At 28.9% G+C, this 14,245-nt stretch overlaps 2 protein-coding genes across 5 annotated transcripts in view; one reads left to right on the top strand and one right to left on the bottom strand.

Moving 5' to 3' along the window:
* Positions 1-14,245, top strand: part of Rpn11 (regulatory particle non-ATPase 11) — a 129,811-nt gene that overhangs the window by 15,099 nt on the left and 100,467 nt on the right. The window lies entirely within an intron of this gene.
* LOC136988596 (solute carrier organic anion transporter family member 74D-like) overlaps positions 1-14,245 on the bottom strand; it is a 55,586-nt gene that overhangs the window by 3,019 nt on the left and 38,322 nt on the right. For all 4 annotated transcript variants that reach the window (XM_067286493.1, XM_067286495.1, XM_067286494.1 and 1 more), the window contains 2 exons: positions 11,198-11,358; positions 1,943-2,007 (listed from right to left, as the gene is read on the bottom strand). In XM_067286493.1, coding sequence (XP_067142594.1) covers positions 1,943-2,007; positions 11,198-11,358 — 226 coding nt within the window. The remainder of the gene's footprint in view (positions 1-1,942; positions 2,008-11,197; positions 11,359-14,245) is intronic.

The following is a 14,245-nucleotide window of genomic DNA, read 5'->3' as shown; positions in this document are numbered from 1 at the left end:
AATTATAATTATTAAGTTTAGTAAGAGATGGCGCCTAACGCCAAGCTCTAGTGCCAAATTGTCTTATTAATTATTTATTTATTATAGCCAACTCTAGCCCGATAATTCGGCTCTTGTGGATGTATAGCTTTGTAACGGGTTAGTCGTTATTTATTTATACCAATCAGTTGACAATAAATATTTTAATACATACATATATATATACAGGATGTCCTGTTAAGACTGTATAAACTCTGCAGAGCGAGAATCCTCTCTCGGATTATATAAAAAATGACAAGAACAATACCTCTATGACCGATAGTTTGAGAAAAATGCAAAAGAAAATATACAACGTCACATCTGGTGCACAGGAAATAAGCTTTATTGGAAACATGTACATCGGTACTTGCATATGACATCATGCTTACATAGGAAGATGCTCAAAATGACCAATCTTACTTTCTTGTCTTTATGCTGCATTTCCTTTTGTAGACAACACAATGCTGAATTATGTGCAGTCAGCCATTCAAGCCGGGCATGGTCGAGGCATGCATGCGCATGCCTCGACATGCACGGTGATCATTTTGAGTATCCTCCTATGTAATCAAAATGTCATATGCAAGTACCGACGTTCGTGTTTCTAATAAAGCTTATTTTCTGTGCACCAGATGTGACATCATGTATTTTCTTTTGCATTTTTCTTGAAAACTATGGGTCGTAGGGGTATGGTTTTTGGTCATTTTGTATGTACCCCAAGTGAGGATTCACACTCTGCAGAGTTTATGCAGTTTTGATGGAACACCCTGTATATATCAACATATTTACTATTGTATTTATGTAGTTTGTAAATAAGAATGAAATAACTTAATGATTTAATATATATGAGGTTAATAATTGGGAAGTGTGGTGTATACATGTAGTAAGAGTTTGCCTCTGCTTGTTTGTCCCACAATTCTGTTCCAAATTTTTGTTCTTAGATGTTATAGCAGTGTTTCTCAAAGTGGGCGATAACACCCCCTTGTGGGTACTGGAGGCTTTCAGGGGGGCAGTAGAAGGCTCAAAGGAAATTAGGGGGCATTAAGGAAATCTAGAGGGGCGATGGCAGACAAATTCTATTTATAAAAATCTGACTATAATATATATAAAATGCTGACAATTTATATATTTTTTAATTTTTATTGAAGATCACAACCTGAATATTTCTAACATGTTGACTTATATTATAGCATGAATGAACTTATTATAGTAACATTATTGCATAAATATGCTAAAAATGAAAGTTTAAGAATGGCTACCAAGAATTTTGGCTGCAGAAGCAAATCTCTTAACTGTACCCTGAGTTATGGTCAGTTGTTCAACGATTTCTGATAGCATTCCCATCGTCGTATTTGTGTGAACGTGGATTTAGTGCTGTAGCAACGTTGCTAACTAAAAACAGAAATCGGCTGCAAGTTACTGAACGCTGCGACTTACGGCTGATTTTAAGTGAATTTGACCCTGATATTAACAAACTGGTCGAAATACATCAGATTCATCCTTCACATTAGATAAGTTTTAAATTCAAAGCCTTCTTTTAATGTTAATAAAAATACTTCTAAATATGATTAAGTATGAGTTTTATTTCCTCTCATTGAAACATTCTTTGATCTCAGAAATAGGATATAGATCATGCCCTATCTATCCTATCCATATAATAATGCATGTTTAAGCATTACATTTGCAACTGTTTTTAAGATACGCAACAGATGGTAATGTATAAAGGCAAGTTAAAAAATATGGGGGCACTAGGAATTTTTTTAATCTCAAAGTGGGCAGTGGTCGAAATAAGTTTGAGAACCAGTGTGTTATAGTATGCAAGATGGATTGGTTAATCTGAAAATGCTACATAATATTATAATAAATACATAATATTCATAGAACATATTATTAAAATTTATAAAATATATTGAGAGAACTTTCTTACCAAACAAGCCAATGGCAAAAGATATCAATCCTAAAGCCATTGCTTTATCTTGAGGATCAACACATCTACAAATGTAATAAAAAAATAATTAGAAATCTTTTAAAATTTTATTTGTAAATCTAACAATATTGTTTTCTATTATTTTCAAGACAAATAAAGAAATATAAAGAATGATGAGAATGTACAGTATCATATGCATTAATGAGAATGCACTGTAACATATGATAAAAATATATCATTCTTCATACATCTTTTTAACACATAATCTGATAAATATTTAGTTAAGTTTGTCGTGTGTTTTTATATACAAAAATGGATAGAAAAGAGGGGCCAAGGTACTCAATCATATTCAGTGATGACTCTTACCTTATCAAATTTGGTATTTGACAATGTTTATTGAAGGAAAATTTTCATAATGCAGCTGAAAATAGTAAAAAAGTGCATATCAAGTGAAAATATAGGAGAACGAGTGTTTTCATGTAACTCCCCAGTTTTTTGTCATTAAATTTATGATTAATATATGTTAATGTTAACTGACATGATAAAATGTCATTATTAAAAAGTCTATATATTTCACTTGTTATTTATTTTCTTTGTATTCTGTTAAATTCTATTTCAAAGATGAAATTGAATGTTAAATGAAATATCTAAGTAAATAAACATGAAATCTAGAGGCATTAACAACATTTTCTGTTTATTTTCTAAAATAAATTTGAATTATTTTTAATTTTCAAATTTTGAGTAAAGTTTTTGAGCCATAAACATAAACTAGCAAAATCATTATTTCATATCTTACAAATATAAGACACAAGCAGCAGATATTTCATATTTGTTATATGAATTTAAATATTTTTGATGAAGCCATAAACATTGTGATCTCTCTTAATTTTTTTGTTGGATTCCACACTTGCCTCTACTAAATGATCTAACAAAAAGACTCGCAAGCACTAGAATGAGGAGTTTGGCAAATTCAAAAACGTTAGAATTGTCAGTCAAGTGAGTTGATGTCACTTGACTGACTCATTACACATCACTATCTTCTAAGTTTAGTAATTGGTCATTATTGTTATTTAAATTAAATGTTGTAATGCTTTAAATTACGGAACAGAAAATTTGCTTTTTTATATAATTTTCTATTATGAAAAGTTACCAAGAACTGAAGGCTTATCCAAAAACATACTGAATTTTCTATGCTTACAAAAATTTGTTTACAGATTTTTTAATAAATGGTACAGGAGGTCTGTCTATAATAGAAAAACAAATGTCATGAACAAAAAGTTATCTGAGGAAAGACATGAAAATATTCAACTATGCTTATAAATGAATCCCACAAAATCTGAAGCATTTATCTCAAGAAACTGGTTTACCTTAATTTTCTGTTCATATTACTATGAAAAAGGTATAAAGCAAGATTGTCCAAGAACTTTTTAGGGCCAAAATTTGATTTGTTTATTTATTTAGAGTTTCAGATGTTACTTTTAACTTGACAGTAAATAAGTGTTCAAGATTTAAATATTTCTCTCTAATAACGTCAGAATAATGATGTTACCAATCCTGACTTTGTGGCATCATCAAACATTTTGTGCCATCATCTTGTGAGTTTGATCATTTATATACATAGACAGTATGTATACTTCTCTAAACAATTATACAATACAGTAATACCTCGGTTTTCGTTGACTTCAGTTATCGTCATTTTTTTGTGAAAAATTTGTCTCGGTTTTTGTCAATTGCCTCGGATTTCATCGGCGTGCTCGAGTGACCTCACTGCTAATTTTGCAAAAACAAAGGGCAATCCACGTGTTTTCTGGCACAGTGTGGCATTATTTCTTGTTGTGTGAACATTACCCCGCAACGGCCCATCATTGGTCAATGGTTCCGTTCTCTGAACACTGGGAGTTTGGTCATGTTTTCATGCTTCGCCAGTGTGGGCTGGCCACGTGAAGTTTTCCAGGTTTTCTCCACGTCTGTAACGCCTGAATAGGGGCCAGTTACCCTTAAACAGATTTTCTGAAAGGCATTATTCCCCTTGATACAACCATCATAAAAGCATACAACTACTATTACATGACAATTACGTCATACTTTACCACAGGGCGATATAGGCTAGAAGCTCATGTCCAACTAGCTTCTGCAAAACAAAACATTATCCCGCGTGTCTAGCCAAGCAATTCCATTGCTTTCATCTTAATGCTAATTATCTTATCTTTAATCTTAATGCTTTTATCTTTATGCTAATTAGTCTTTTATGTTAATTTCTTATTGCTTTTAGTATTTAATGCTATATTAATTCTCTATAAAATGTGTTTTTGGTATGTATTTTGGAGTGTCTAGAACAAATTAATTGGATTTACATTGATTCATATGGAAATAATTGCCTCGGTTTTCATCAGCTTCGAATTTTGCCAATTGTTTTCGGACGGATTATCAACAAAAACCGAGATATCACTGTATTTATAAATATTATTTAACATTATAGTTCTATAAAATGTGATAACTGATTTTGAATTACCAAGATTATTAATTTTTTAAGAAAAATAGGATTTTAGTCTTTATTATTAAGAAGCTCAGACTAAAATAGTAGTTTAATGATTTTGTATCATTATAAAATCTGTCTTTAGCAGTTAAATAAAATATTTTTCTACACAATGTATTTTCTTTTTCTATGAAAGCAGATTTTTCCATCTAAATCTTAATTTTATCATTCAGATTAAGATACGAGAGACTAACTTGAGATTTGCAAAATATATTTGTAGGAAAAAAATATAATACTAATGTACTACTGCTACCAGGGCCGGATTATCGAATAGGCAAAGTAGGCAAATGTCTAGGGCCCGTAATCCGGAGGGGCCCGGCTTCAGTGCAGAAGATATCTCTGTTCCGATTTAGAAACTTGAATCGAAATTCGATAGGACAGAAAAATGCCGTACTTAAGAAAAGAATTCCTACTAAGCTCCGCCCGACTAGCCATTACCTGCAGAAAAAAAAAAAAAAAAAAAAAAAAAAAGTCAACAGCCACCCGTGCGTCAGAAGTAATGTACGCCGTGAGATCTCTCAGGCCATCTAGAAATATTCCTAGGACCGCATCTCGTGGTAGTACTGATGTATGGATGGTTATGATTTATTTTCTAAATCTACACTTATACGTCGCAACATCGCATATTCAATACAGCGTTCAAGTTGCTCGAGTGCGACGATATTACAATTCAATAGTGTTTTATAAAAGAGTTAAAAAGTTATGGGTGACACCACGATATCTGTACCGGGTGTCACCCATGCTAGCTACGCTAATGTCACATTATATAAGATTTGTTTAGGTGCAACTTATTTAAATGGGGCCCCAATTTAAATTTTGTCTAGAGCCCGCTAGAGGCTTAATCCGGCACTGACTGCTACTGCTTATAATTGACTCATGAGTATCTCTTCAGAGAGATAGAAGGGTTTATGATTGTCAATACAAGATCAGGTCATAAATACAAGAAACTACATTAAGCACAATCTTGAAAGATAATATTCACAGATAACATCTACAGGAAATGTCACATCATGCATGAGACTATACAATATATCACATCAGGTTGTAAGCTTTTAATATAAACGGACTATTTACACTGTCATAACCAAATAGCAAATATAATACATCAAAAGCTTGCGTACAAACAAACTTCTATACAACAGGAACAATACTACAAATACATATTTCAAATGGTCTTAAAAAACACCACACAGAATACAATGAAAATCAATAATTGCAGATTAAAAACATCACAACAGACCAGTCAAACAAAACAAAATCGCATACATTATAGAGAAAGCTGTTCCAAACACTCACAACAAACACAACACATACACTAAAAAATTATTAAGTATTCAGAACTCAACTACAAAAAGCATCTATGGAGAATGGATAAGGTACTTATTATGCCAGTATTCCTTCCTGGTGTAGGCATCATACCATATACATGTTTCCTAATGTTTCAAGACTTTTGTATAAACAAAAGTCTTGAAACATTAGGACTTCACAACACATACATCACATTATAAAAGGCTATCATACTAAACACATGCCACATAGTCAAATTCTTAAAGGACGATATATACATGTACAAATATACATCAACGAAACCCAATATTATAAGTAAATACACTCACAACAGCCGTAAATGAACAGCCATGACTTTAGTTTGGCATAGCACCAGGCACCTGTATATATGCTGTGTAGAAAACACTCCACCAACATGATGATGATGATGATAATAAGTAACTTTGAATGTTTAATATTAAAAAAATTATCAAAAAAGAAATATATTGGGAGACCAATTTTACTTTCTTATTTTCATAAAATAAATTTCTTAAAAATTTCAAACAATTATATTCATTTTGTTCTGAAGAGAAAATATATTCAGGCACAATTTTCAATTAAGATCATTATATTTTTTTCATGAGTTCTCTTGAATGCAGTTTCTGATTTAAGAGTTATCCACTGTAATTTCATGAAACACTGTGAAAGAAATTAAATAGTCTGTTTGTTGCTTTACTAGTTATAACAAAGGCTAAATAAAAAATATAAATAATAATGAATGTTTTGAAAAAATTTCATTTTATGAGTATATGGGAAAACTTGTGATAATTATCATACTGTGATTCTCTAAACACGCATCTGCCAGTTCTGGCATTTTCTTTTTTATTATTTAAATGCTAAAAGAAATGTTAGAACAGGTAGATACAAGTTTAACATGTTTTTTTTCTTTTTAAACTCTTTCTACCCTGTGAATCTGGTCTTTTTTCATACCAATTGTGAATTTGGCCAAGCCCATAATGGGAACAACTGGATGGTGAGGGATGAAGCCCAACTCCCCATGAAAAATTCTTTTAGCCATCTAGATTCAATTCTAGTCCCCAGACTGGTAGGATGACATCTTACCACCTTGGCCATCTGACTATTGAGTTTAGAAAGTTATAAAAGGAAGGATAAGAAGAGACAAGTTAACGTACTGAAATTGAAGTTAGATCTAAAGTGAGAGTAGATTACAAATAGTATATTAATGACATAACTTTTATGACTAATATATGGAGTCAATTTATGAAAACAAAACCTCTCTTCATACTTTTACTAGTATGACATTACTTTTCATTATACATTCTATGTACTCTTTACTTTGCAATAATCAAACATATTTGATATGCATCATTATTTAATTTTTATTATTAATTAAATATATGTAAAATGCTGAGACAAAACTAATAAGAGTACATTCCATCTAATCTATTCAATACATGTATATAAACAACAAGTCAAAAACCCAACTTTTGATTAAAGCTGGATGATCTGCCAAATTATCAGGCTGTAATTCAGCAGATTGGCTATAAATAATACATATATTGTATTATGCATAAATATATGTAATATTTCAAATTAATGTTAATTTTTTTGGTCTATTTTTAAATTTCCATCTTTTTTTCTATTCATTTCAAACCTGCATTTCAGTAAATTTTGCAAAAGATTATAAAATAGTACAGTGGAACCCCGGTTAACAAATGCCCTGGTTAATGACCGAATCGGTTGACGAACTTTTATTTTGCAAAAATTTTGTCTCGGATAACGGACAAAATTCAGATAATGAACGTAACGGTTTTTTGTGTCAAATTTTAGTTGCTGTTAGGTATGAATGAGTTAAGCATTGCTTTTCAGAGTGTTTGTGCTGAACTTGTTTTTTCAGTTTTGTGATTTATATATTTAATCAATATGGCATCCAAGAAAGAAAAAAGTGATAGTGGCAATAGAAAACGACAATGCGCTATCGCATTTGAGAAAAATTTTGATTAAAAGAGTAAGACCACCAACTTTAGATCAATTTCTTGCTCCTTACCAAAAGAGACCTCGACTCAAAAAATCTCCCGATGAAGTGCTACCCGTTATTTTTTTGAAGGGAAATTTTCCTTCTAAACATTAAGCTCCTTATATCGCCACTCCTCTGCCACCAACTACAACAAACGAAGGTATGTACAGTGCTATTTTATTAAATAAAGTTTACACGTTTGTTTCCGTAATGATAGATATTACGTTTTCTTACATTTTCATCAAAGAAAACCTACTGTATTTTACAAATAAAATCAGAAAAAATTTGGATGCTAGAACGGATAAATTGTATTTGCATTAATTTCTATGGGAAAAATTGCTTCGGTTAACGAACGAAGTCGCAGAACAAATTAAGTTTGTTAACCGGGGTTCCACTGTACAGCATTATACATATTAATACTGTGTTTTTAGTTAAAATCTTTTCTGAGTAATTTTAGTGTGCAGGATGGAATTTAAGTAAATTCTGCTTTTCTTATATTTATACATTTTCTTCCTTATTTTATTGTTAAATCTTAAATGAGTAACAATGTGTGTGAAATTTGTAATTTGATCACATTCCATTATGTATCAAGTTTTCATAATAATAAATTCAAAAGAATTAGAAGTATTCTAATTGCATATGAATGATTAGAAAAACAGAAAACACAAATAAGTAAGCAAATGTAATTTTAAAGAACAGTATATCAAAAATTCTATCTTAGGACACACATTAAATATATAAATTTGATGCATACTAACACATACATTGAATTATGTATGTATGTATCAGTTTTTATATAATAAATTTAATAGTATATGCAAAAATATAAATTTTTATAAAAAAAAGGAAATATAGTATGAGAGAAGTGTAGTACTGTAGTACATCTAAGTGAGATACAAATTTTATCATAAATATAGTACAGTTCCATGTTTATGCTTAAGTATACAATATATCTAATCTTTTCTGAACCCACATTCCATATTTAAGATTAATAGTACAATTACTTAAGGTGGTATCTTTTCTGAATATAACAGTATTATATAAGGCATTATATTTAATAATATCAGAAAGTGATCCAATACTAGGTTTTTATTCAAAATCACTCTTATAACTGCTTTATGTGTTGATAAAAATACTGTATATCTGGCTATGGTGGTGCATTTATATTTACTTTTATATGAAGTAATCAACTTTAAATTTATAGAAAGTTAAATTATAAGGTTTTCATCTAACATATTGTGAATTTGACATATGAAAAGGAAGTTCTTAAAATAAAACATTGTAAACTTGGACTGATGCTTATTCTTGATTATTCTGTTTTGTTTTTTGATCATAATCATGTATATGTACAAGAGAATTCTCACAAAGCAATTTCTGAGTGTTTTACTAATATTATATTGTAGTATAAAAGCTGTTGGTAATGGTTATTATGTAACTGTACTGTCTAATATCTGTAAATTTCGATTTATTTATTTCATTAAAGTTATTTTTTAAGGAACTGATAAGTAATAATATTTACTTTTATTACTTAATTTTATTTTATGAACTTTGAAATAATATTTATTTTAAAATGAATTATAAATGGATCTTCTCAAAATTCATAAAATATCATTGTGGAATTATTTTATTTTATATGTCACTGTCTATTAAAATTACAAAATATATACTTCTATTACATATAAAGCAATGAATTACAGTATAATTTACATGCAACCTTGATTGGTGTTTAGTAGTTTAGTCTATGAAAATAATGATACCAAATTTATCAGAAATTTTATCAGTCTTCAACTAAGCAAATTATATTGTTTATATTTAAAATTTAAATTTAGAAGAAATATATTTTCAGGTAAAAGAAAGATTAGAAAATTTTTAAACAAAAATATCAATATTTAGCTCTTAAACTCTTATTTTCAATACAAAATTAGAACATTTTAATTCTGATAAATTATACTTTCTTTATATTCAGGTTGTGTCAATTATCTTTTCTGTTTATTATTGATATTGTAAGAACTTTTCTCTTATCATAGGATTCAGATAAGATTATTCAAAAACAAGATTCTGATTATATAAAGAATTTACATGTCAATTTTCTGTTTACTTGAACTTTATTTGGTTAATTAAAATTATTTTTTTTACATCAAAAATTTATATTTTAATTTTAAATGTTATGCTTACAATGCTAGGTTTTATTATAGTTTATGGATAGCAAAATCAATAGACTATAATAAAATTATATAATTATGAAAGTGGTGTAAGTAAAAAATAGGAAAAAATTGAATTTATTTTGTAAACTTTTCATAAAATTTTATAATTACATAAATAATGTTTTTAATTTTTACAAACTCAAAAGTTAAAATATTTCCAAATGAAAAATATAACAGATCACTTTCATAATCATCACTGGCCCATAATATAATATTGTATCTATATTTTTTATAAATTATAAATTCATAGAAATGTAAAATATTTTTTTGTGTTTTTTTTTTATTATTTATCTAATTAGAAATAAATACAATTTCATTCATTTTAAAGTGAAATGTATTATTTATAATATAATAAATAGAAATATATTTTCCAAATTTTTTACTTGTTTAAAATATAATTCATTTAAAATATATTTGAAATACATGGTTATTCATAAATCCATGAAACATTTTAAAAATTTATTATTCCTAAACAACATGATATGATATTTTTTAGCATTAAAATTAAAGATAAATGCTCCAAGTTTTTTTCTCAGGAATAGTATGCATGAGTAGTTGTGTTTTGTTGCTAGGAGGCAACAGTAGCAAATATGACATTAAGCAAACATAAAAAGTCATTTTGCATGTTGGAATACTCAAGAATCTTGTCTATTGTGTGTGTATAGAAACAATTTTGAACAGAATTTCATAAGGAGCCACCTGTATACAACACTATCCTGAAGTGGTTTGTGAAATTCTGGGATGAAGGCTGTGTACTGTTCCTTGTCCCAGATGTCCAGAGCCAAGTGAACAAACTGTGGGTTGTTTTCAACAAGCCTACGAGTGTAGTCCCCACAAATCCACTACACATGCAAGTTTAGAAATTGGCATCTTGCAACCAACAGTGGGAAGTGCTGACATGCGTGGGAAGAAATAAATTTTCAGCTAGATGTCTGCCACATCAGTAAAAGTGGACACATTGAGATTTTTGTGACTCATGTAAAAAAACTTTGAGAATTTACCTTTATTTTAAAGTTAAAAAATATAGTATCTGTTGTGCAATTTATGAATAATAAATTTTTTAAATGTTTCATGGACTTTATAATACAGGGTTATTCATATCATTTGAAAATGAATGACTACTTTATTTAATGATAAGATGCATAAAAATTAGTTTATACATAAATATACTTAAATATTTGAAACACATTGATCCTGTTAAATTTACATACCTTAGAGTCAACATCATTGAACCAACTTCTGATGTCGAATGAACAAGCACAAAAAACGAAAACACAACAATATACCATATCAAATTATTACATGTTAATGGACAATACCCTGCAACAGCTGTAACATTAGCAGCCAAACATTGGCAATCAGTATATAAAACCTGAAATGAAAAAGTTAATATATATTAAAGTCCCTTGGCATTACACCATAGAATTTATTGTGATCAAATCAATCAATGTGATAAGTTAAATAAAATCAAGAGACTCACTGAAAAATTGATTTATGATCTATTATTATTATATAGAATATCAGAAAGATTAATATTCTTAAAGAAGCTTTATTGGCTTCACTTACTGACATGAAATGTCAGTAAGTAGAGCAGACATTTTACAGAAATAAGAATATGACAAATACATTATCAGAAAAATTCAGATTCTTAAAAAATTAAATATTTATGAATTACAAGGTGTCTAGATTTAATCGTTGACATCTCATAGAATGTCAGTATCCAAGCAATCAATTTTAACCACCAGCTGCCTGATTTAAGAATATTTGTTGTTATTAATTTACTCTACATTTTAAATTATAACATCTTTTGTCTTATTGTTGATTATTCTTTATTTAATTTATTATTATTATTTACAATTATTTAATCTATATATATATATATATATATATATAGCTAATAATTTATATTTTACAGAATTTTTGTAAATTGTAAAACATAAATGTGGAGAATGTTGCAAAGTAATGTGAAATATCAGGGTTGACTTGAAGGCAGCTATGGACAAAGCTTCTATTATAATATAATCTTGTATAAATCTAAAATAAACTACGAAGTTTTTTATATATGTTAATAACAATTTAAGGAAATAAACAACAATAAACTTGACACACTTTAAACAGCAATATCAGATTTTTACATAATTTAATCCAGAAAAATTTAGGTAAAATAAATCATAAAAACAAGAATCAATTAAATACAGCAAGGTCTTCTTTTATGTGGGATTGATTTATGCAGATTCTGGTAAGCAATACACAAAATTTTTCATGGGTAATCTGTCCCAGCTATGCCGGGCCTGATCTATCACCCCTTTATGAACTTTTAAGAAGCATAGCAAAAACCCTTTTAGTGCCCACAGGGTGGAAGAGTTGAAGAGTAGGGAGAAGGGAGAGGGGAGAAAAGATATACAAATATTTGTATTTTTGCAGATAGAGAATGATTAGGTTAGATGCATAGGAGTAATTCTGACCATTAATGTACATGATAGCTATTCTGTTAAGAAATTTATTGTGGAGCAAAAATAATGGTATAAAATTATCAGAATGAAATAAAAACAGAATATACAAATGTGGACACAAAGATAGAAAAAGTTGTTTGTACTGTACACAAGTTTTATAAAGTAAAAATAAAACTTATGACACTACATAAAAAAAAATCAAAACCACAACAGGAAGATAGTGTCAACACATTTTAATGTTTATCTGTTAATTCTAAATGGTTGTTTAAGTGTCTAGACCAGTGTTTTTCAACCCCTTTTTTACTTCATGGCACACTTGAACCTGTAATTGAATTTCTATGGCACAAATTTACATGGAAAAAATCATGTGATTTAAAGCTGTTTGTAAACATTCTAGTGCCATATTACTTACCACTTAACCTAATTCTTTTTGTCTATATTTTTTGTGAATTAAATAAAACAGTATTGTTATTTCTTAAAACAGCATTGATCTCTACTGACAGAGAAAAAAGATTCATGGTATGAGAGGTTGCTAATTATATGATGTATTATAATCAAAATATTTATCAAATCTAAGACACCAACTAATCAAATCTACGATGCACTCTATTTCCAGAGATACACTAAATCTTGAAAAAGTGAACCTTGCATTCAAGTAAATATGATATATATACCATATTTTCTTGATTAAACCCTACTGGGGTTTATTTTTAAAATGCATGTATACCCTGGGTTTGTGTTTGAATATCCAGGATTTTTTTTGATTTTTCATCTTTCAATAGGATAAAGTGGGTAAAAGCTGAAAAAAATATTTTAATTACTTGTACATTTTCTGAATTATCAAAACCATTTATTGACTGTATTTATGGATTACATCTACAACACTTGAAATTACTGTTTTCATAGTTAACTAGATTGAGCATCTTCCAATTCAGTTATTATTATCATTCAGGTCTGATTTGATATTTCAAGACCGTGACTATCATCTTCTGGTTCATACTCACTATCTCTTTTGGAAAGAGATGGCAAGTTTGAACCAGTTTTCGTAATTACCCTTTGGCTGATAAGCTCTCAACTTGATCACGACTTTCTTATGCTCAATATTTAACATTATTTATAATTTTATTTCAAAAAAATGTTTCCATGAACTTTGGAATAGAAAGTGCTGTCTGACTCCAGACAATTTGAAGCAGTAAAAATTTAGTTAAACTTCTTTAAAGTACATTATGCTATCCAAAACTTCAATATGTGTCCCATGCTTTTCAACCTATGGTTTATTTTTAAACAGTATTCTTACTCCTTGGGGTTTATCTGAATCTCGAGGTTTAATTGAGGAAATACAGTGTATACACATATATACACTGGTTTTCATTAAATTTTTTTTTCAGCTTTAGATAAAGAAAAGTCTTTAGAACTGATTGAGAAATAGATGGCTGCAAAAAAATTGCAGTGCCAAGGTGATTTTTCTAGATGTTTCCTGAATTGGAGGAAGTGTATTGAAAGCTCAGAGTGATTATTTTGAAAAGTATTGAATATTGAAATTTCTTTATATCCTAATAATTGAATTTTTGGCCCATTCCTGGAACTTTTTGAACACATCTTGTACTTTTTAAGAATACGAAAACATCCATTCAAAATATAAAGCATGTTTCAGCATATAACATACATTAATATAGAAAAACTACAACTTAAACTGATAAAATATTGCAGATAAAATATTTTATCAGTTTAAGGTTTATATTATTTACAGATATTTTCTGCATTTATCATGATATCTTAAATTTCAATTTTATTATGAAATGAAAT

This window comes from Centruroides vittatus, unplaced genomic scaffold (genome assembly GCF_030686945.1).
Source record: "Centruroides vittatus isolate TY-2023 unplaced genomic scaffold, ASM3068694v2 scaffold_3315, whole genome shotgun sequence".
Taxonomy (NCBI): domain Eukaryota; kingdom Metazoa; phylum Arthropoda; class Arachnida; order Scorpiones; family Buthidae; genus Centruroides; species Centruroides vittatus.
Note: the sequence above shows the minus strand (reverse complement) of the source record. Positions and strands in the feature narration are given on the sequence as shown.